Here is a 23415-nt window from a genome sequence, read left to right as displayed (position 1 = left end):
GCCTGTAAATGGTGAAAAATTGGACCTTTGACCTGACCTGTGACGTCATCGGCTTGACCTAGGTCAATAAAATTGGGTCACAAGGTAGTTCCCCGTTGGGACTATCAAACACCGTTTACCGCTTGTCGCTATGTTGCGTGGTTCTCGAGATCTTAGGGGGGGGGGGGGGCCAAAATGCCCCCCCCCCCCCAACGGGGCGCGTTGCTCGGCAGAGCCCAACGGGGCGCGGGTTAAGGTGACACTGAACAGTGTGCAGTCTGAAAGGGGAAGTGAGAAAACAAGGTAACTAATGAAAATAGAAAGACAAACGAATGGAGATTTGTATGAACGGTATTGAGAGAAAGTTTACTTAACTGTCGTCCTGTCCACGATTTTATCGATTCAATTACTTGGGAGCGACATACAGCCTGAGGTGTTGCTTCGGTCCACAGCGTGGGGTGCTGCAGTCCTCACAGCCGGAAGCCGGTACCCGTGCGCTATACTCTAATATAAAAATCAGTGTTTGGAGCGATTCTATTACAATTCACACGTCACTATGTTCATCAAAATCAACAACAAAGCTCACCATCCGACCATTACCGCACGAGCGAATCACAACGCCTCTGGCGGCCGCCGTAGGAACTTGTACTGCCGCTACCTCAGCGCCCCTGACGGCGGCAGTCAGAACTGGCACTACCTCAGCGCCCCTGGCGGCCACCGCCGCAGCTACACCTCGACACTGTTGCACGAGTCCGCCGCTTTGGCGTTGACCTTCTTCAGTATTGCTGTGAGCGTGTCGCCGGGTCCGCACTCGTACGTGTCAGGGAACGGCACGCCGGGCGAGCGTTCGTACAGCACGTGCATGGTCTGCTCCCACTTGACCGGCTTGGTGAGCTGTTCGACCAGCCGGCGGCGCACGTGCTCGGCCGACCGGTACTGGCGGCCGTCCACGTTACTGTACACGGGCACCCGCGGCGCCGAGATCCGGGTGTCGGCCAGCGCGGCTCGCAGCGGCTCGGCCGCCGGCGCCATCAGCGGCGTGTGGAACGCGCCGGAGACGCGCAGCCGCGTGCACCGGCGCAGACCGAACTCCGCCGCCCGCTCGGCGATAAAGTCCAGCGCCTCGACGTGGCCGGCCACCACCTTACACTGCGGGAACAGGAACGAGGCGACCGCGCACTGGGGCGCCTCCAGGCCGCGCTCCTCGCACCAGCGGCGAGCCAACGAGCAGGCGAAGCCGAGCCGCGCGTCCGGCCGGCACAGCACCGTCATCATGCCCGACGGCGCCAGCTCCGAGGCCAGCTGCATGGCTCGGCCGCGCACGTGCGCCAGCCGCACGGCCGCCGAGAACGACAGCGCGCCAGAGAAGGTGAGCGCGGCCAGTTCGCCGACGCTGAACCCGGCGGCGGCCATGCAGGAGTCGACGGCGCGCGGCCGCTCGTCTCTGAGCCGCTCGACGGCCGCCAGCGAGGTGACCAGCAGCGCCGGCTGGGCGTGCTCGGTGCGGTCCAGCCGCGGCGCCGGGCCGCGCCGGCACAGCTCCAGCAGGTCGTACCCGAGGATGTCGCTGGCCTCGGCGAACATGTCGGCCACGAGGGGGAAGGGCAGCAGGCGGTCGGTCATGCCCACCCGCTGCGCGCCCTGGCCGGGGAACAGCAGCACCGAGGTGTGCCGCGGGTCCACCGCCGGCCGCGCCGAGCGCCGCGCCTGGCTCTGGCGGCCGCGCGAGCCCTCCGGGTACAGCGCCGCGTCGCTCCACTGCCGGTCGTCGGCCGGGTGCGTGGGCTCCAGCAGCGAGGGGAGCGGCTCCGGCGGCGGCGCGTCCCGACCGCCGCCGTCCCCGGAGAGCCGGCGGCAGGGCGGCAGGCGCGGCCGCAGCCGGGTCAGACGGCAGAGCGACATGGCCACCCGGCGTGGGGCGGTCCGCGGCCGGCGGCAGCAGACCCCTCAGACGCCGAGCGAGGGGTAGTTGAAGCCACTGAGGCAGTAGCAGTTGAAGCCTCTGATGAACCTGGCAGGACTACCGAGTACCGACGACCCGCTGCAGCTGTGCCTGGTGTTTAGACCTAACGAGCCAGACGCAGCTCACTGGTCAGAGCATGGTGGCAGGCCAATGTATGTACTTCTGGGAACAAATGGGAAAATACAATTGAGGTTACTTGAGACAAGGGTATAAACAGGGATTCTAAGTTTTTGGTAGCTATAAAAAACTGCAAACACAGAAATCAACACATACATGTAACTTTTGAAAATGAAATGTAGAATTGCATGAAATGAGCAGCAGGCCCTGAGCAGTGCCAGTGTCAATTAGTGTAATTACACTTTGCATTTGGCATATTCTAATTTGACTCCATGCCTCCATGGCCATACAAGCATGGTGGTCAGAAGCTGCCTACAGTTTTGCCAATTGTCAATTAAAATTACATCACAATCATAAAACTTATAGGGTAAACAAAAGATGAAAAACTATTAAATTGATATTTGATTCACCAACACATCTGGCTTTTGTGGGGGAAATTGCAAGGAAGATGGGTGGTTGGCCGTTGGGTGCCAATCTAAATTGCTTGAACAAAAAAAGGTACCCAATGTAACTTTCTATGGTACATTGAGTTATTCTGGTTTTAGCCTTTTAGGACTCATGAAGTCCATGTTTCAAAACAATGTATTGGCATTGCAGGTGAAAAAGACTCAACAGTTCCTATTTCCCATCTACTTCTCTTTCTGTCTTATAACAAAGCAGTGTAAGACATTGAGGTGTCCTTACAGGCTACAAGCACTTGGCGGGCTCCTTTTAACCAGGCCTGACCTTAACCATGTTGGCAGCCATGCGCGGTGGAACGGGGAGGGCACCGGTGCCCCCTTTGATTTTGGCATTTTAACATTAGCCCTATGGGCGTTGCATTGAAAGAATGGGACCAAAAGTCGGCAGTGCCCCTTAATTGAAGGTGTTCTGCGGTCTGCCGCTACACTTGGTAGCTCTCCAGCTCTGTGACAACAGAAATACAAAAGGGAAATTTGAAAAGTGACTTAAAAAGAAATTGGTGGCATTACGAAGTTACAATAAATCGTTTTGACAATGAAAAACCACTGATTTAGGAAGCATTGATAAAATACACTTACAGCAAAAATTGACATACCTCAACCTACTGCTCCTTCCCTAAAGAGGAAAGAAATCAAATCACTATACCAGAGGAAAAGCGGTAAGTCAAAAAGTAGGCACTTGCGCTGTGGTTATTTAAAGATACAGATTGAATACCAGGAGGAATACCAACCAATACCAATACACAAGTCATTAGTCAATACAAAATACCACGCAAAATACACACACCACGAGTTTCAGTGCCCTGCGTAGGAAGCGAATCACCTGCGCAATATATGCCGTAAACCTAAGAACTCTTATAACACTGCAAAAAATGGCATAAACCGCTGATGCAATGAATATTTGCAACCACCAATGCAAACAAAATGCACTATTTGAAAAAAGTGGGTACGATTGATTTTCCTTTTCATTTTAAATATTATTGGCATAATCACATAAGGCCTGTACACATTCAGCTGCTGTGCTGTTGTCAGCCGAGAATCACTCACACTATTGGCTGAAAAATTGATGACGTTATGTTGCACATGCAACATGACGTCACCTCTTTGCTGCCGGCAGCATGGGCTGACGGGCTGTGCTGCTACGAGAAAGCAAGTGCAGAGATGCCGAGCCGTCAGCAAAAGCCATAAATGACGCATTTAGACACTGGTAGTGGCGCATGAAAGCAAATCACGTGCCAGATTTTTATTGAGCACTGCAGATAAATGAAATTTGGACACCATGTTGGCGCTATTCATATATATTTGGTTTCATAATTAATTGTCGATACAAGAAAAATACTTATTACTTTCGCACATTGTCAGTAAATATTTTGATAATATATCTAACTGCTTAAGTATTGTATTAATAAAGAACATGAAGATGAGACGAAATATTTGTTTACAACGCCATATTTGTAAACAGTCAGCCAGTGCTGACATTTCTCATCAGCCAAATGTATACAGTTCCGTCATCCAGAAGCGGTGGGCGGAGCCTATTTCAGCTGACAACAGCACAACAGCTGAATGTGTACAGGCCTATACATGGTGTGTCAAAAGTGGAAATAGCCGGTGCGCCGTCTGGCAACCCGGCAGCCCGCCGCCATAGGGAAATTCATGCTTTTTGTCGCTTTTTCGCTCCCTATGAGTCACTTGATCTAATTAGAGCTTAACTAGGAACGAGGCGGGTCACTTGGACGTATTCGGGAGCCGAATACGGTGTTTTGGAGCCAATACCTGGGAAACCCTGCCCGCCCAATGCGAGTTTTTAAGAGTCTGCATGCCCAAATTAACGTTGAGCGCGGCCGTTTTCGGTTGATTTTCCCCGACCTTGTGGCGAAATCATGGGTGTAACTTTGTATACTTTTGAGGTCCCATGTGGGACCCCAATGCGAGCATTTGGGACCCCAATTGTCATTTTGGGACCCCAATAGTGGAGGCCCCCGAGACGCACCAGGTACTTTACAAACGGAGGTCCGATGTTCATATAGAAGGTTCTCTAGTTCAGGTTCTCTATAGATAGGAGGGCCCTTGGACAAATCGGAGGCCCCTGGACAAATAGGAGGCCCCCTGAACAAGTAGGAGGCCCTCCGGAAAACAGGAGGCCCCCTGGAGAAATAGGAGGCTCTCTGGACAAGCAGGAGGCCTCCTGGACAAATAGGAGGCCCTAGACAAATAAGAGGCCCCTAGACAAATAGGAGGCCCCATGGACAAATAGGAGGCCCTCTGTACAAATAAGAAGCCCCTTGAACAAATAGGAGGCCCCATGGACAAGTAGGAGGCCCTCTGTACAAATAGGAGGCCCCCTGGAAAAATAGGAGGCCCCTGGAGAAATAGGAGGCCCTAGACCTAGACAAACAGGAGGCCACTTTCACAAAAGGAGGCCCCCTGGACAATTAGGAGCCCCTGGACAAATAGGAGGCCCCTTTCACAAAAGGAGGCCCCCTGGACAATTAGGAGGCCCTGGAAAAATAAGAGGCCCCTGGATAAATAGGAGGCCCCCTGAACAAGGAGGCCCCCTGGATAAAGAGGAGGCCCCCTAAAATAGGAATAAGAGCCCTCTGGATAAATAGGAGGCCGCTTGGAAAATAAGAGGCTACTTTAACTAATAGGAGGCCCCCCTGGACAAATAGGAGGCCCCCTGAACAAGTAGGAGGCCCGCTGGATATATAGGAGGCCTCTTGGGCAAATAGGAGGCCCCCTAGAAAAATAGCAGGCCCCTTGGACAAATAGGAGGCCCCCTGGACAAATAGGAGGCCCCTGTACAAATAGGGGCATCTTGAACAAATAGGAGGCCCCATGGACAAGTAGGAGCTAGAGGCCCTCTGTACGAATAGGAGGCCCCTGGACAAATAAAAGGCTCCCGTAATAAAAAGGAGGCCCTTAAAAAGGAGGCCCCTGGACATGTAGGAGACTCCAGCACAAAAATGAGACCCCTGGTCGAATAGAAGACCCCTGGATAAATCGGAGGCCCCTGGACAAATAGGAGGCCCCTGAACACGTAGGAGGCCCCCTGGATAAAGAGGAAGCCCCCTGGAAAATAGAAGCCCCCTGGATAAATAGGGGACCTCCTGGACAAACAGGAGGCCTCCTGGACAAATAGGAGGCCCCCTAGACGAAAAGGAGGCCCCTTGGACAAATAGGATGCGCCATTAACCAATAGGAGGCCCCCTAGACAAATAGGAGGCCCTCTGTAACAGTAGGGACTGCTCTCTGTACGTGCAAATAGAAGACCGGCGCTCGACCTGTAGAAGCTTAGCTGTATGTACAAAAAGGAGGCTCTCTGTGCAAGCAGTCGAAGTAGGAGGCTCTCTGTACTGTGCCTACAAATAAGAGGCCCCCTGGGCAACTTAGATGCTACACAAATCGGAGGTCACGTATAAAAAAGCGGGACTCTATTGGAATATCTGTTTGAATAAATTATTTACCTGATATTCAAATTATTTAATCCTCGCCCGCACATAGGGGGGGGGGGCAGTGATTGCCACCCCCACCCCCCAGGTAGTTTTTCTGCTCTGCACTCAACATTTTGATTGCTAGAAGCCGGATGTTTTGTATAGCTGCTTCTCTAATTCCTTTCTTAGTGTCCACTGACAATTTCAAGTTTCTGTGGTTTTTGGTTTCGGAGATGTGACCTTATTCTTCAGGTGATGTCATAACCCAAATGACAAATACCCAATATCTTGCGTTGGCTATGGGTCTTGTGAGCTTTTGACACCTTGATTTCGGCCTTTTTTGACAGTCTTACTTCCCACCTATCATGGAACGTGTTGTTCGATGATGTAGAGATGCCAGGGTCAGGGTCAAGGTCAACCTAGGTCATCTAATCATTGGATTCGTCTCTTCCCAAAGAATCTGTTGCTCTTGACCGCGAAGCTTAAAATCTTGTAAGAAAAAATTGTGGTGATGTCGAATAAAATACCTACACAAGCAGCGGGCTTACCCATCATATACCGATGACGCTGCCGTATTAGTGCCAAGCCAGCTAGAACAGCTCTTTGTCACACTATCCGACTAATTTGCTGGCTGTGGTCATTTCACGTCCAGTTAGGTCAAGGTCAATGATATGTGTTTGTATGTCCGTGCATGTCTGTGTATGTACTGATGTGTGCACAGATTGGTTTGTGTGTCCCTGCCTATTAGGTACAGGGACCCGCAGTTGCTTCTGTACACACTAGTATTTCAGCGTATTCTTTGCCTGTGACACCGTTGGAGGCGAATTGGGAAATTATTGTGCGCTTATTAAAACCACCATCTGAAGGGCTTTAAACTGATGTGCTGCTCTCCTAATTCAGTGAACTTTTTATGGCTTTATCAGCAAAACATTGTTTTCAGCGCTTTTTCCTGCCCCATTCCTTCTGAAACCTGGAACCGCTTATTCCATTTACTCCTGCCATCTGACGATGGTCGTGCTGACTACTATTTCCGGCGCTAGTTACTGCTCCAGTTTTGCACTCGGCACAAACTCAGGCGGCACCGGGCCGTGGCTCGACCTTGGGGAGGGTCGGACCGAGCCGACTGCCTGGAGCGCAGTTAGATCGGACGCCCTGCTGGGGAAGGGGACGGGAGTGAGAGGGAGTGGAGGAGTTGGTCACGTGGTCCGTCCAAGCTCGAAGACGACCTGTCCTGCGCCCAGCCATGTTTCGTGATCCAAAATGGCACGAGAGCTGTGGAATGCCTGGAGGAGACGCTTCGAAAGCGAACTTCAGCAGCACTAATTTACCATATTCTGGGGAGATAAATTAATATTATCTTAATGCAGAAAGAATTGTATGCCCAAGCTGTATAAGCTGTATCTTTTTAAAAGTTGTAAATAGAATTATTTTTAGGGACTTATACATAGGTTTCGTATACACAGTGAATTGTGTTACAATAAGCCGTTTCGCTGTTGAGAGAGGGAGAGAGAGAGAGAGAGAGAGAGAGAGAGAGAGAGAGAGAGAGAGAGAGAGAGAGAGAGGAGAGAGAGAGAGAGAGAGAGAGAGAGAGAGAGAGAGAGAGAGAGAGAGAGAGAGAGAGAGAGAGAGAGAGAGAGAGAGAGAGAGAGAGAGAGAGAGAGAGAGAGAGAGAGAGAGAGAGAGAGAGAGAGAGAGAGAGAGAGAGAGAGAGAGAGAGAGAGAGAGAGAGAGAGAGAGAGAGAATTAGATGAGACTATACAACTATAAATGTAGAGTGGCGTGCCACGCTACTTATGGTTACTAACTGAAGAGTTATCCTTTTTTTCTCACTGGGAATGACAATACAATAACAATGCGAATAAAATCAGACGTTTCGCACAAAAAAGTGACTCCGTCAGTGGCAAGAAATAAGTAATTAGGCATACATGTTTACTTTCGATAAAATCGATGAAGTAGTTATCTTTATTTTTTAATTAAAGATATATTTTCAGCAGTTTTTTAAGCACATCATGGAAGCTTATAAACATTTGTGTATTTTATCGGCAACCCGGCTGGCCAGACCGAGACGGTGCCGCATTTAGTTCTCATCGATGTTAAACCTATACTTATTTGTCTCCACTGACGAAGGCACGTTGATGTCCGAAACGTTTGGTTTTATTTGCATTGTTTTTATATTGTCATTGTCCGTGAGAAAAACATACTCATATGGACTGGTCTCAGTTCATATAGAAATTGTTGCACATTCATCAACAGTGATAAAATGAATATTAGCCCTCACCACACATATAAGTAGAGGTAAGTAGACCGCGACCCCTGTTTTTCACCAATAAATCGCGGCAAAGCGAAGGATTGCGACGATTCTTTGGTGCCCTGGAGTTAATCAATTTTACAACTTCCCGGAAAATTGAACAGCCCTTATCATTTTTGCATCTTGTCTGAGAATTTTAAATCCCTGAACCAAATTACCTTTAACCTGTGATTATTTTTCTCAAGATCATGTCAGGCCAGAATAGCAATTGAAAGTCAGCGCACATCTTCTGTGTGTTTCCATAGTCGTTTCGTGATTAGCAACGTGACAACATGTGAAATATACTATCTAATGTTTGTCTCATTGATTGTTGTGGGTGCCAAGGTCACGTGAAACTCAGGTTAAGGTCATTTACTTGAAATGATCTCGGTTAACTTCCTTAAATTTACACCTTTTTACTGTGGTTTTTAGGAAGTGTTGGTTTGAAATTTAGCACCCATTTTAGCATTTGAAAACTAGGCATACTTAGGTATCAGTTATAGTGCCTATGCAATATGTTGCAAGGCTGTAAGTGCTGGTTAACATTCTATGGATAGCCGGCAGAACGCCTAATGGGTGATCTGGCGTGACCCGTCCTACCCCAAATGTTTTGATACAACATCTTTGATCAAAGCAAGTGCAAATTCGGAGTCAGAAGCAAGCCAAGTCCTAGCAAACTTCAATTGTAGAAATTCTAGCAGGACCCAATTTTCCGTGCTTTTGGGTTATTAACCTGATCTGGGAGGTCAATCAGTGACCTAGGATCTCAGCATTGACCAGGACATAAAAATAATTGGCTTTTTCTCGTCAGCGATGACCAGGACCCTCAAATCATCGGATTTCTCTCGTCACGAGCAGCTCGCTCTTTTTATTTTTCAGCGAAGCTCTGGCTCTTTTTATCAAGGGCCGAATGGCTGAGGGTTTCTACGCCCCTCTGCTACATGTAAGACGCTGAAAAGAAATGCCTAAATGGGTGAGGGTTAAATATCGATTGGTTTTAAAGTGCCGACGCCCGAAGCACTTTAATTTACTTCGATAACATTTTTTAAGACCAACGAGCTCGAATACTATAACTTCTTGAACAATGTAAGCACCACAAAAATGAGTCGTGAGAGAAGCGGCTCAAGATTAAGGAGCTATGAGACACTTAATAAAAACGGCATAGATTAGAAACTGCACTTAACTGGCACTGGTTTTTAAACCTTTTCGTTGCAGACTGGTAGATTAAATTTTAGGATTGATTTCAGCTGATGCTCAAATGGAGCTATTCATTCGTTCATTCATGCGACCATCCAATTCCATTCATAAAAGAAGCCAGTGACAAAATTGTTCATTTTAGATAAATGTGAAATACAAACTGAATAAAAGTTTAATGATATGGCAAATTTGACAGCTTTTATACTGAACAGACAAATAACTTTAACAAATCAAGGTTGAGAGCCCCAAATAGGGGAGAGTGAGGTAAGATGAGCCAAGGGGCAAGTTTAGCCACCCCATGTTTCTCAGCTCTTATGGCGCTGACTTGAGCTTCCATGTGCCGTTCGCTTCTACGATGCTGCAGTCTTTCACGTGAGACGGCAACGTTCTCACGCTCAGCACCCGGTAACATGTGGTATCGCCCCTGATAACTAAGACATGTTTTGCCTTTAAAATGAGATGGTTGTTATCTGCGGTGCATGGTTATTTTCCTTAGCGGGTGTCATTAAACGAAAATGGCCACGGGTGGGGCAAGATGAGCCATTTTCACCTGGGGGAAGATGAGCCGGATAAGCCATTGTTGTCTCCGCTGTCGAAAACCAAACTGAGCTGCGCTTGTTTCTGCTAAATAAAAATGGTAGGAAATTGTTTTTCTTTGTTGATTACACAAGTTGTAAGTGATTTGCAGATTATCTGAAGGATAAAATGATTTTTTTCGTGATAGAAAACTTGACGAGTTATTGGAAGGCTTTAAACAGTCACTTTTTGATGGAGGAAAAAAACTTTGCCATAAGTATGTATGCCAGGGAGTATATAAAAGAGCCCACTCTTCGCCGCGCCCGGGAAAAGAAGAGGTTCGCTTTTTCTATCCATGCTCATCTTTCCCCACGACGTGTCTCAACTTACCCCGCCCATGGGGTAAGATGAGCAACGTGCAAGATGATTTTTGACGTAGCCAGTACAAAAATAAGCGGTATGAAACATTTCTGGCCACCATTACATGCGCAATGACCACTCTGTCCGTCCAACCCGTAAACGCAGAAAAATGATCAGTAAGTTAGCCCATGTAGCTTACGAAAAACAAAAAGCGGCTCAACTTACCTCATTCTTCCCTACGTTACACAATTGAGGGCAGTTTTTAGGCCATCACAGTATTTGTCAACAATTGTTGTTTGGGGGACTGGGGAGGGTGGTTACTGGCTCATAAACTGTACCCCCCCCCCAAAAAAAAACGAAACCGATCATCCGCGAAAAGAACTATTGAGCTCGAACCAAGGTGACGAATCGATTTATAGGTATGCAGGATGACTAACGATGCCACTTTTTGACTTTTGTGTCAAATAAATTCCATCATCTGGATAGCACGTCAACATTCTATTTGACATATTACAACAAACGTATACCTACTATTTGGCGCGACTAGCCTCATAAATGTTTTAAAACTCATACCGTTTCTTCGCAATTAACTTGAACCACGTTATCCCAGCTTATGCACGACTAAAATAAAATAATGCTTCAGGATCACTGGCCTGAATTCCAATGCTTAAAGTTTACTCAAAACCGGTGTGGCTGAGGCACTCTTCGCTACATCTCGTGACGGCCACCATTGTGTTGCATTTTATCGTTAAGCTATAAGTTAACCCGCGCACCGACGGGGGGGGGGCGGATATCCGCCCCCCCTGAGGTTTTTCGCGAATAGCGGGAAAACCGCAGCGCGTAGCGCCGCGAAATTTGGTATGACTATTCCCTTATCAATTTTACACATGGTGTGCAAGTTTGAACCTCCTACCTTTCAAGGTCAGGTCACCAGGTCACTTTGAATGACCCAACCTCAAGTCACTTTTTTGCAACTTTGTCACCGTGCCAGAGCTACAGTAGATGTCGGAGGCCTTTGAAAGTCGCAGGATGTTATTAGGTCATTAGTAGCTACAATTTGTATATCTCGGAATTTTGATATCGGTGACCTAAGGTCAGGTCAATTTCGCGACCTCCCCATTATAAGTCAATGGGGGAAAAATCAACTCCCTGTTTTTACCACTAAAACGGGTCGGAATGGCCCCATATACCATACATGACTTCATATACGACCAACCTTCACTACCTTGAGGTCTGTTTTGCTGTTGGGCAGCTGTGAGGTCATGTGACGTCATCAAAGGTCACCAAAGGTTTTTGGCCAATAACTCCGTACAGGAACAAGATACAGACGCGTGGATGGTCTCATTGTGTTCAGCTCGTCAAGACGCATCGAATGATATACATGATGACCTCGAGGTCACGTGACCTGAGGTCAACCTTTGACCTTGACCTTTCGAGGTCAACATATATATCATTCGATGCGGATTGACGAGAGGATCACGATGATGCCCTTAGTTTGTTCCTATCTTGACTAATTCGAAAGTTATTCGAGAAAAACTCTCTCCATATTCAGCGCCACCATTTTGACTTTTTCGACCCCTGTGACGTCATCTTTGACCTGACCTGAAAATGACCTTAGTAAAAATTGTAGATCTTGACCGTGCGTATCCGATGCCGTTTACCGCTTGTCGCTATCTTGCTTCGTTCTCGAGATCTCAGGGGGGGGGGGCGGTCATCCGCCCCCCCCCCCGTCGGTACTAAGTTGGCGCAGACCCCCGTCGGTGCGCGGGTTAATAAGGAAAGGATTGGTGAGTGGGGTGAAAACAGTCCTCGCCCTCCACCCCTCCTCCTTCTTCTGGAAACATAAGTAACCGAAAGATCTGGCGATGGTTTATCCACCTCCTCTGCCGCCGCGCCATGCGAGGCCTCGATTCGTTCGGTATGTGGCTTCCTGAGCGGTCCTCCCCGGAGGCAAGGTGAAAGGTCATGGCCTGTATCAGAAATTTATACGTTGCTGAATATGTTTTATAGTTCTTCCAAGGCCTTGGACACCGTTTTATTATATCGGATAAGCATTGCACTTTCTTGTCAATCAATACATTTAAAGAAAACTTGATCATAATCTTATACTGCGGCAATTGTAGTTCTGCTTACGGTTGCCTCTTTATGATACGGGCCACCACCACCTCCACTGCGCTGGAGCTCAGGCGTTCTACCCCTCCCCGCTACGGACCGGCCCTCGGGCTAGGTGTGTTAGTACTGAGCGCAAACCTGTAGTAGTCACGTGACTTTCATTCACGTAGCGGGAACGGAAGCTATAGGCGATACCATGGATTACCTACTACCAGGGGTGGATTTTTTTGTTTTTTATTGGGGTTGCACAGCCCTGAAAGGGCGCCCAAAGCGGTTCCGAGGGGCGCAATAGTCCGGAAGTGGGCGCCACCAGGTACGGTCGTAAACTTGGCGTTTGGGGGGGGGGGGCAAATTGGCAAAGGGGCCCCTGTAGACCCTCGCTGGGGGGGGGGGCGGTGTGTTAGCCTAGCCCGCGTACCGCGGAGGGGGGCGAATATCCGCCCCCCTCCCCCTGAAGTTTTTCGTAAGTAGCGGAAAACTTCTGAAACCAGTATGAGACCCTTATATAAGCCCGGCGTAAGATCATTTAAGGCCAGTATTGAGATTGACCCTCATAAACCGGGTGAGACCTCGCACAGCAGTATGGGTCTTTGAACTCCAACGTGGGTCTTACGAGAGCTGCCTGAGCCATCAGAGGCCAGTGCGGGCCCGGGGTCATCAAAGGCCAGTGCGGGGTCGTCAAAGGCCAGTTCGGAACCTCTGAGGTGGTGTGAGCCCTTGAGGCCAACGTTGGTCCTTACTCCTTAAGAGGTCAATGTGGGACCCCTTGACTGGTATGGGCCCTAAGAGACATGTGTGGTGCCAATGCGACCCAAAATAGACACAACTAATGACATGGGGCTCTCAGAGACTAGCAGCGGCCCTTAAAAACCTGCACGGGCCAAACAGATCGACAGGGGCCCTCCGAGATCGGCAGAGAATAAGAAGATAGCATGAGGCGCCTATGATGGGCAGGCCCGGGCTCTCGAAGACCTAAATGGAACTATCAGAGACCAGGGACCCTTGGCAGCAGACATGGGACCTCAGAAACCGATGTGACCCCGATATGGTACATAATAGACCTTAATGCCGGCCCGCTGCGACGAGATAACGGCCCTCTAATTCCGAAATTCCAACATGGAGACCAACAGAGACTGACAGGGAACCTTGGAGGACAGCATGAAACACCAAAAGTTCTTCCTTGGACCCCAGAGACTAAAAATGGGACTCTCAGAGTCTGGTGCGGGGCCCTCTGAGGCCTGTTTTGGGCCACCAGGGTCCGGTTCGGTCCATCAGATGCCGGTTATGGCCCTCAAAAGCCAGTTTGGGACCCTGAGTGGCCACTGGCCAGTACTGGCCCTCCAAAACCAGTTGGTCATCAGAGGCCAGCCCAATATGATCCCTTACAGGCCAGTGTGGAGCTCTCGGAGGTCAATGTGGGCCCTCAGAGCCCAGTGCGAGGCACCCAAAGTTCAATCGTGAGCCCCCAGCGACCGGAGTGGGTTCATCAGAGGCTAGTGTGGGTCCCTCAGAGGAGTCCGATTCGGGGCCCTCAGAGGTCGGTGTAGGACCCTCAAAGGCTAGTATTGGCCCTCAAAGGCCTGTAGGCTGTATGGGCCCCCAGGCTCAGAGACCGATGTGGGCCCTCAGGGACCAGACTAACCTGGCACCCCAGAGACCATAATAGGGCTATCAGTGGCGGTGTAGAGACCCCATAGACCGGCTGGGGCCCATTGAGGCCAGTTTGGGGCCCTCAGAGTCCAGTGTGGGGCCTGTTATAAGCGACAGTAGGGCTCCCGCTTGCATTGTGTCTCGAACAAGACTGGTCCACATTCCAACCGCGCCCGCTGACCCCAGCCGTCGGCCCATGCGCCGGCGGGCAAGTCATCGCAGAGGCGGCTCCAGGGAGACAATCGAGGAGCACACTACCACAGGGCCCCTAGAGACCGTCATGGGTCCTCAGAGGCCGGCATAGAGCCTTCAGAAGCCAGTACGGGGCCCTCAGAGGCACCCAAGAGACAAGGGCCAGCCTTGGGTGTCAGTGACAGAAATGGGGTTATCAGCAGCCGGTGTGAGACATTTAGAGGCCGGTTTGGGGCCCTCAGAGGCCAGTTTGGGACCCTTAGAAGCCAGTTTAGGGCCCTCTGGGCTCTGAGACCAGTACAGGGCCTTCAAAGGTCAGTTTGGAACCATCAGAGGCCGACGTGGGTCCTCAGAGGCCAGTGTGATTTCTACAGACCAACGTGGAGCCCTCAGAGGTCAGTATGGGGCCCTAAAAGACCGGACAGAGTGTCCTCAAAAGCCAGGATGGGCCCTCAGAGGCCAATGTTGGTCCTAAGAGACCGGCATCGGGCCTCCAGAAGCCAGTACGGGCCCTCAGAAGTGCCCAAGGGTTAGTCTTTGTCCGCCAGAGACAGAAATTGGGCCATCCGAAGCCACAGTGTTGGGCCCTAGGAGGCCAGTTTGGGCCGTCAGAGACCAGTTTGGACCCTCAAAAGACCAGCGTGGGTCCGTACCGGCAGTGTGAGGCCCTCAGAGACCAGTACAAAGTATCTTATCTATCTTACAGGTACCTTACAGGCCAGCGTGGAGCCCTCAGAGGTCAGTGTGGGGCCCTAAAAGACCAGCATGGGTCGGTGTTGGACCCCAGAGGTCAGCATAGGGCCCTCAGAGGCCGATACCCTTAGAGACCGGCATCGAGCCTTCAGAAGTCAGTACGGGCCCTCGGGGACACCCAAAGGCCAGTCTAGGGCCTCCAGAAAAAGAAATGAGGCCATTAGAGGCGTGGACCCCCCCCCGAGAGACCAGATTGGGAGCCCTCGAGACCAGTACAGGGCCCTCAAAGGCCAGTTTGAGGCCCTCAGAGGTCGATGCGGGCTCTTAGTGACCGGCACCCAAAGGTAAGTCCTGAACCCCAGAGACAGAAATGAGGCCACCAAGAGATCAGTGTGGGGCCCTCAAAGGACGGTTGGGGGACTCCTGATGCCGCTTTAGGGCCCTCAAGGGTCAGTGGAGGGCCCTGAGAGGTCAATGTGGGCCCTCATCGGTCGATGTGGGCCCTCATCGGTCAAGGTGGGCCCTTGAAGGCCACTGAAGCGCCCTCAGAAGTCAGGATACTCAAAGACCGGTATGGGGGCTGTTACATAATACCCGGCGTTGGTTTCTTGAGCCTCGTAACAATCGGGTAAGAGCCAGGGCCCCTACGCCTATCGGGGCCCATCGGTTGTTTAAGGGGGCAAATTATATGATGGCCCCTGATTTGTCTTTGGGGGGCCATGGCCCTGATGCCCCCCTGCGACCTCCACTGGGCACCCCCCCCCCCCCCCCACTGAGCGGTGAGCGGCGCACCAGGAATCGAAATCCACGATTTTGTTAACTGGTCATTTTTGCATGTCCGACAGCTCTATACGGCCTTGTGACAGCTCAAGCTCTTGAGAGGAGGGTAGTACCTACATTAGAGGGGGCGGCGATGGCATTTGCACTTGAGGCGGCAGCGCCTACACTTAGAGGGGGCGGCACCTACATTACATTTTATGGGCAGCACCCTAACTTGAGGGGCGGCACCCACGCATGGGGGGGGGGCATCTATCTACATGTGAGGGAAAGGCACCTTCATTTCAAGGGGTGGCACGTACACTCAGGGGGTGGCACCTACATTTGAGGGGGCTGCACTGCAACTAGGCCCTAGGGGGCGGCAACTACACCCTAGGGTGCCAACTACATTCGAAGGGACGGCACCTTCATTTTATGGGATGACCGATGACACCTATGCATAAGTGGCCGGGGCCAACATTTGAGGGGGCGGCGCGGCACCTTCATTCGAGGGGGCGGCACCTGAATTCGAGGGGCGGCATTTAGGTACATTTGAGGGGGCGGCACCTGCATTCGAGGAGGGCCGGCACCTACATTCGAGGGGGCGGCACTAACATTTGAGGGGGCGGCACCTGCATTCGAGGAGGGCCGGCACCTACATTCGAAGGGGCGGCACTAACATTTGAGGGGGCGGCACCTACATTCGAGGAGGGCCGGCATCTACATTCGAGGGGGCGGCACTAACATTTGAGGGGGCGGCATTCGAGGAGGGCCGGCATCTACATTCGAGGGGGCGGCACTAACATTTGAAGGGGCGGCACCTACATTCAAGGGGCGGGATTTAGGTACATTTGAGGGGGCGGCACCAACATTCGAGGGGGCGGCACTAACATTTGAGGGGGCGGCACCTGCATTCGAGGAGGGCCGGCATCTACATTCGAGGGGGCGGCACTAAGATTTGAGGGGGCGGCACCTGCATTCGAGGAGGGCCGGCACCTACATTCGAGGGGGCGGTACTAACATTTGAGGGGGCGGCACCTACATTCGAGGGGGCGGCACTTGCATTCGAGGAGGGCCGGTATCTACATTCGAGGGAGGGGGCGGCACTAACATTTGAGGGGGCAGCACTTACATTCGAGGGGGCGGCACCTACATTCGAGGGGCGGCATTTAGGTACATTTTAGGGGCGGCACCAACATTCGAGGGGGTGGCACCAACATTCGAGGGGGTGGCACCTACATTCGAGGGGATGGCGCCTACATTTAATGAGCGGCGCCTACATTCGAGGGGGCGGCACTTACATTTGAGGGGGCGGCACCTACATTCGAGGGGCGGCACCTACATTCGAGGAGGGCCGGCATCTACATTCGAGGGGGCGGCACTAACATTTGAGGGGGCGGCACCTACATTCGAGGAGGGCCGGCATCTACATTCGAGGGGGCGGCACTAACATTTGAAGGGGCGGCACCTACATTCGAGGGGCGGGATTTAGGTACATTTGAGGGGGCGGCACCAACATTCGAGGGGGCGGCACTAACATTTGAGGGGGCGGCACCTGCATTCGAGGAGGGCCGGCACCTACATTCGAGGGGGCGGCACTAACATTTGAGGGGGCGGCACCTACATTCGAGGAGGGCCGGCATCTTCATTCGAGGGGGCGGCACTAACATTTGAGGGGAGGCACTTACATTCGAGGGGGCGGCACCTACATTCGAGGGGCGGCATTAAGGTCCATTTGAGGGGGCGGCACCAACATTCGAGGCGGGCCGGCATCTACATTTGAGGGGGCGGCACTAACATTTGAGGGGGCGGCACCTGCATTCGAGGAGGGGCGGCACCTGCATTCGAGGAGGGCCGGCACCTACATTCGAGGGGGCGGTACTAACATTTGAGGGGGCGGCACCTACATTCGAGGGGCGACATTAACATTTGAGGGGGCGGCACCTACATTCGAGGGGGCGGCACTAACATTTGAGGGGAGGCACTTACATTCGAGGGGGCGGCACCTACATTCGAGGGGCGGCATTAAGGTACATTTGAGGGGGCGGCACCAACATTCGAGGAGGGCCGGCATCTACATTCGAGGGGGCGGCACTAACATCTGAGGGGGCGGCACCTGCATTCGAGGAGGGGCGGCACCTGCATTCGAGGAGGGCCGGCACCTACATTCGAGGGGGCGGTACTAACATTTGAGGGGGCGGCACCTACATTCGAGGGGCGACATTAACATTTGAGGGGGCGGCACCTACATTCGAGGGGGCGACACCAACATTCGAGGGGGCGGCACCTACATTCGAGGGGGCGGCACTTGCATTCGAGGAGGGCCGTCATCTACATTCGAGGGAGGGGGCGGCACTATAGTTCGTTTTTCTAAGTTCGACCCTCACTGTAAACATCTTTTTGAACATAGCACGAGAATTGCTAGCTGAATTACTCAGAAAACTGGTTAGCGCACATTGTACTGCATACATCAATAATATTTTGCTAATAAGTTTTAAACACGGATGATATACCGTTCTGTTAAACGCCGTGCGATCTATTGATCAGTTCAGTTATAATTTATGACAAAATGTCTATCCCTGTGGGGTTGTATATAAAGGCAAATACGAGCTAGGAGTCTGGGAAATAAGAGCCAGGAAGAAATATTTTTTGAGTAAAATTAATCGTCTGTGAAATCAATGTGCGCCAGCCAGTTTTCCAAGTAATTCAGCTAGCAATTCTCGTGCTGTGTTCAAAGAGATGATTACAGTGAGGGTCGAACTTAAGAAAAACGGACTATAACATTTGAGGGGGCAGCACTTACATTCGAGGGGGCGGCACCTACATTCGAGGGGCGGCATTTAGGTACATTTGAGGGGCGGCACCAACATTCGAGGGGGTGGCACCTACATTCGAGGGGATGGCGCCTACATTTTATGAGCGGCGCCTACATTCGAGGGGGCGGCACTTACATTTGAGGGGCGGCACCTACATTCGAGGGGCGGCACCTACCTTCGAGGGGCGGCACTTACATTCGAGGGGGCGGCACCTACATTCGAGGGAGCGGCACCTACATTTGAGGTCTAAAGAGGCGGCAACTAGATAGTTGAGGGGTGACTATTGCCTACATGATGGGTAGGGCTCTTTTGAAAGATGGTGCCAAGTCAACGGGTGGCATAGAGTTTTGGGATGGCTCAGGGTTATGGGGGCGGCACCATTCGAGTCGCCAGCCGATTTATTTCAGTTGTAAAGTTGGGGTTGCACAAACCGATGTTGGGGTTGCACAATTCAAAGTTGGGGTTGCACGTGCAACCCCAACTTAATATAAAAATCCACCCCTGCCTACTACCTGGATCGGCAACTCCGCGGAATTCCCATTGTACTGCGCGACCGCCCGAAAGTGCTGCCACCTATCGAGCAAACTGGTCCCTGCTAAGGACAGCCCGCCGCCGCCGCCCAGTCAGGCAGCGGCCAATACCAGCAAAGTCCGAAAATGACCGGCAAGTTACATGGCCTTAACCAGCCGCGGCTAAGTTGGGCATCGGCCAACAGTGTCGGGTCCCGAAAGAGTGGTACAGGGCGGTTCCATAGACTCTCTATCGTTTTGGAAAGAATGGTGTGCATGGGTCGTTTGCCGAGCGCGACTGGCTGATTTTACCTCAGCACGTCGTATTGTTAGCTCTCATGGCCAGGCCAGGCGCCTTCTGCCTGCAAATACCTTCGATCAAACGACTTTGTCTATCACTCGGGTTGCCCTCTTGCTGATCATCTTAAGCATTCGGACTCAGTCGTCGGCACAGGGAATGTGCCGTTCGCCGTGAAACATCCGAATCATTACTACAGCCATTTTGACTAACTTATAAAGATCAAGACAAATGCTGTCATATCGATTAACGAACATCTGCATCATTTAAAATTTCTTTCAAGAAGCATTCCAGGATTATAAGCTTACCATACGCCGTTTCGTTAAAAAACTGTTTCCGTATTGAACTTATATTTGCCGTCGCATGAGCGAAATGCATACTGAGTAGAGGCTGAAACCGACTCTTTCCGCAGTCAGAAATCATGTGCGAGACCGAGAGCCTATTCAAATAAACCCCGGTCGCACTCGCATCCATAGCACGCACCTACTTGCGTGTGATTGATGCTATTGCAACTTAATGAATTTCGCGTGCGATTTCCTAGTCTGTTCCGGTCTGAGGTTCAGAATTTAACACAGGTTCAAATGACAACTAAGGTGAAAGATGACACACAATGTTTACAATACATATAGACTGATAGGAAGTCTTCGAGAAACGACGTGCCACATGCCTACTAAACGGTGTCGTAGCACCAAGTTGGTTTCCAATTCACATCTCCCACCAGAGTATATCGGGAATAAATGCAAACACGATAATGCACACGAACGCATTATCCGCTCAATGGGTATGCCCATAGGTATGTTAGTCAGTTACACACGCTGTGATAACTTAAACAATTTTCGGTCGAGCCAGTTCACAGTTCACACCCCGTCCGCCTGCTGCCGTCACGTCACACGTGTCCGCAGCGGGCGTGCACCTGCGAGTGCGTGCATCATAATTCACATCACAAATCACAGGATGCCAATTCAAGTCAGCACACCGTGAAAACTGAACCCATCTCTTTGATCTGAAACAAAGATAGAGAGAGGGAAATTAGATACCTGAGCATACCATAATGAAATGGAGAGTGAGGGCATTCCAAGGCAAACTGTTTCCCCACAGGCCACAACATCACAAAAAAAGTATTTTACATTGCGATGATGTTGAGCAAAAAAAAAAAATAATAATAATAATACCTTGACAGGATACTACCTAACAAAAGTACCCAAAAGCTTAACACCTCATCTGCTAGGCTTACATAGTTTAAAATGACTTTGATCTTGCTTAAATCTATCTGATATCTACACAGTTTGTCTAGCACTCGTTCTAAAAAAGTGATTGTTATATATCATTCAATGGAGGGAAGCTCACAAACTTCTTCGTACAACTCTGGACCTTTCGACTTTTGAGAAAAGAAGGAAGCTGATGTCAGGGACCAGGGTCGGCACTCTTTTGTGGTTGACACTGGCTGCCGTTAGGCTTTCTTTTTACTGTCAAATGGTTCAGTTTTTCAGGCTGAGAACATGATTTATTTAGATGTGTTTTTTGATCCAATATCATTCAACTCTACTTTTGAAATCAGGGCATTGGCAAATGGCAAGCAGGTTATAAAAATTAGCTGAAATGACATGATGCCAGTTAACTGCTCCTGAGTCCTGAAGTGTGTTGCACTCTAGTCAGCCGTTCAGAGAAATACGTAGGAAACTGATATGGGTGAGCAGTGAGTAGGTACTGAGCAGTGAGCAGTGGACCAATTTATAGGTACACTAACTGATTTTGCCAAACTAAAAACTTATCAAAAACTTAAGCAATTCACAACTAACAATGCATCATCCACCACCTATCATGCGCTACCAAGACAGAAATTGTGTCACAAACAAAACCATGGCTATATCATCAGCGGCATGTATAAGCTTGAGATATGATGTGTCAAACATATAACAAACATATAAAGAACATAAAATTGAACATATAAATAAGTGATTAACCAATTACGGCCCAAATTATATGATTTTTGACGACATACGGCGAGAAGCAATGTGCGCCAGTATCGTCAACAGCCCCTCTTTACAGTAATATCTTAGGCCACTCAGACCTTCCAACCATAAGAAAACCTTACCAATCTTACCTTGCCATCTTCCTGCATCTTCTGAAACCTTCCAATGTGCTCCAAAGGGGCTTAACTTTTCAAAAAACAAGGCATCTACTTCAGTATCTACTTCATCCATGGCGATACCAAGGACGGGCTCTGGGGAGGCAACCGGCGCGTAAAAATAGCACGATTGTAGTTTTGGAAGAATATCTGTTGCGGTATGAGGAATTATACAAAACATACGTGCTAGGAGCAAACATGTGTTATTCCTCCATACTTTGCGCTACATTTCCTTTCTCCAATGGCCAGCACTTAGCAAATAATAGCGCAATTCTAAATTGGTAATATATGTGTACAGTAGCAACTGCGGGTCCCTGTACATGACACCATGAACTGAGAAGCTTTTACTAAACATGCGGTCAAAGAAACTTCACGAAAAGTAAATTCAGCTTGCCTAAAACGCAACAATTTTAGATGACCTAGGTTGACCTTGACCCTGACCTTGACATCTGTACCTACATCGCAGAACAACATGTTCAATGATAGGTGGGAGGTAAGACTGGCAAAAAAAAAAAACGAAATCAGGGTGTCAAAAGCTCACAAGGCCCATAGCCAACGCAAGACATTGGGTATTCGTCATTTAGGGCATGACATGACCTGAAGAACAAGGTCATATCTCCAAACCCAAAAGCCACAGAAACTTAAAATTTCTATTGGACGCTGAGAAAAGATAAAAAACAGCTATACAAAAAATCAGGTTTCTAACTTTTAAAATTTTCAGTGTAGAGCAGAAAAAAAACTAACATGGGGGGTGGCAACCCTCACCCCAGGTGCGGGCGAGGGTTATTAACCCTCACACTTTCTGGGGTCGGTTAGATTCCTTGCGCAATGCTGTGCAGTTAAATTCTTTTTTATAATAGAGGCATTTTGTTTTATTGTCGAAAGTGAAAAAGCCAGAAATTTTCATCGATTTCGGACGCCGCGGGGGAAATTTACATACAATGTCACCCTGGCCCTGCTGGCCTGGAACCACCAGTAGGGTCAGGTGACCTGTCATTTCTTTATTAATATTAAAAAATTAAATCATGGCATCCGAGCTGTGACGGAAAATAAGTGGCCTAAATCCGATGAGAAAACTGGATTTGAGGGTACCTAGTACCTACCCTGGGTTTGGCTTCTGAGCCTCTGGTACCCCAGTGAAAATTTCTTAGAGGAGGCCCTGGCGTGGTTCGTAAATTACCGCTTCCACGATTGGAGGCCCCTAATTGCTTGGAGGCCCCCCACTAAATGGAGGCCCCCTTGGACGTTTGGGACCCCAATGGTAATGTCAAAGTTTCACCCATGGGCGAAATCGCCTTATTTATTCAACCATGGTGGGCTAATTCGCTTAACTAGGAATGAGGCGTTGAAGAGAATTATTCAAGGAATAGAGCTGTGCAAAAATATTTTTTGTATTGTTAAAACTGTATCCGCCATCGAACGATAAATATTGTTGACCCATCAGAAACACACCAGCTGGAATTCGTTTGGACTTGGCTGGATCTAATATTAGCGAGTATCTGCTAATGCAGTTTCTTGGCTTACATAGTACGCACACAAGCATACATACTTCCTGCCCTTGGTTATTCCTCACTTGAATAAAAATTTTGCTATAATAACTATTCCAAGCAGTTAACAGGTTTTAATGCAGTGCCAATTCGGAACCGTTCAGCGCCGCCTGTCTCCCAGGCGGCGCGTAACGGCTGCCACCGGCCGCCGCGCCGCCGCTCTGGCAGGGTGTTTGAATTCATATCTCTGTTGCTAGAAAAGTTGTGGACCGATTTACTTGATTCTTGCATGAAAAGATCCGCCATTCAATTCTTAGCAGATAACAAAATTTGACGTCAATTGCACGATCCGCTGCCCATATTGTGGTACTGCCATCTATTGACAAGGCTGGCGAACTAAAGCCGGGCGGCTATTTCCACTTTTGACACACCATGAAAAGTCACTGCCATCAGCCATAAGCCA

General features: G+C 50.0%; 2 protein-coding genes and 1 long non-coding RNA gene across 5 annotated transcripts in view; all 3 read right to left on the bottom strand.

The window, feature by feature from the left end:
- The window catches only part of LOC122391456 (calcium-binding protein E63-1-like), a 64132-nt gene that overhangs the window by 1773 nt on the left and 38944 nt on the right, over positions 1 to 23415 (bottom strand). The gene's annotated exons all lie outside the window — the stretch shown is intronic.
- Positions 500 to 3284, bottom strand: LOC122391453 (probable malonyl-CoA-acyl carrier protein transacylase, mitochondrial). 2 transcript variants are annotated; one of them, XM_043385368.1, is made up of 2 exons: positions 3117 to 3284; positions 500 to 2104 (listed from the first exon to the last, which is right to left on the bottom strand). In XM_043385368.1, exon 2 carries the CDS (start codon positions 1879 to 1881, stop codon positions 706 to 708), a length of 1176 nt encoding a protein of 391 aa, XP_043241303.1. In that variant the 5' UTR covers positions 1882 to 2104; positions 3117 to 3284; the 3' UTR covers positions 500 to 705. The 2 variants fall into 2 exon arrangements, with proteins under 2 accessions (XP_043241303.1, XP_043241302.1); XM_043385367.1 differs by having other exon boundaries at positions 3252 to 3284.
- LOC122391457 lies at positions 19669 to 21517 on the bottom strand. Its single transcript, XR_006258353.1, has 2 exons — positions 21442 to 21517; positions 19669 to 20340 (listed from the first exon to the last, which is right to left on the bottom strand). It is a non-coding gene; the product is annotated as an uncharacterized LOC122391457 (long non-coding RNA).

The sequence above is a fragment of the Amphibalanus amphitrite genome, unplaced genomic scaffold, assembly GCF_019059575.1.
Source record: "Amphibalanus amphitrite isolate SeventyFive unplaced genomic scaffold, NRLGWU_Aamphi_draft 000438F_arrow, whole genome shotgun sequence".
Classification (NCBI taxonomy): domain Eukaryota; kingdom Metazoa; phylum Arthropoda; class Thecostraca; order Balanomorpha; family Balanidae; genus Amphibalanus; species Amphibalanus amphitrite.
Note: the sequence above shows the minus strand (reverse complement) of the source record. Positions and strands in the feature narration are given on the sequence as shown.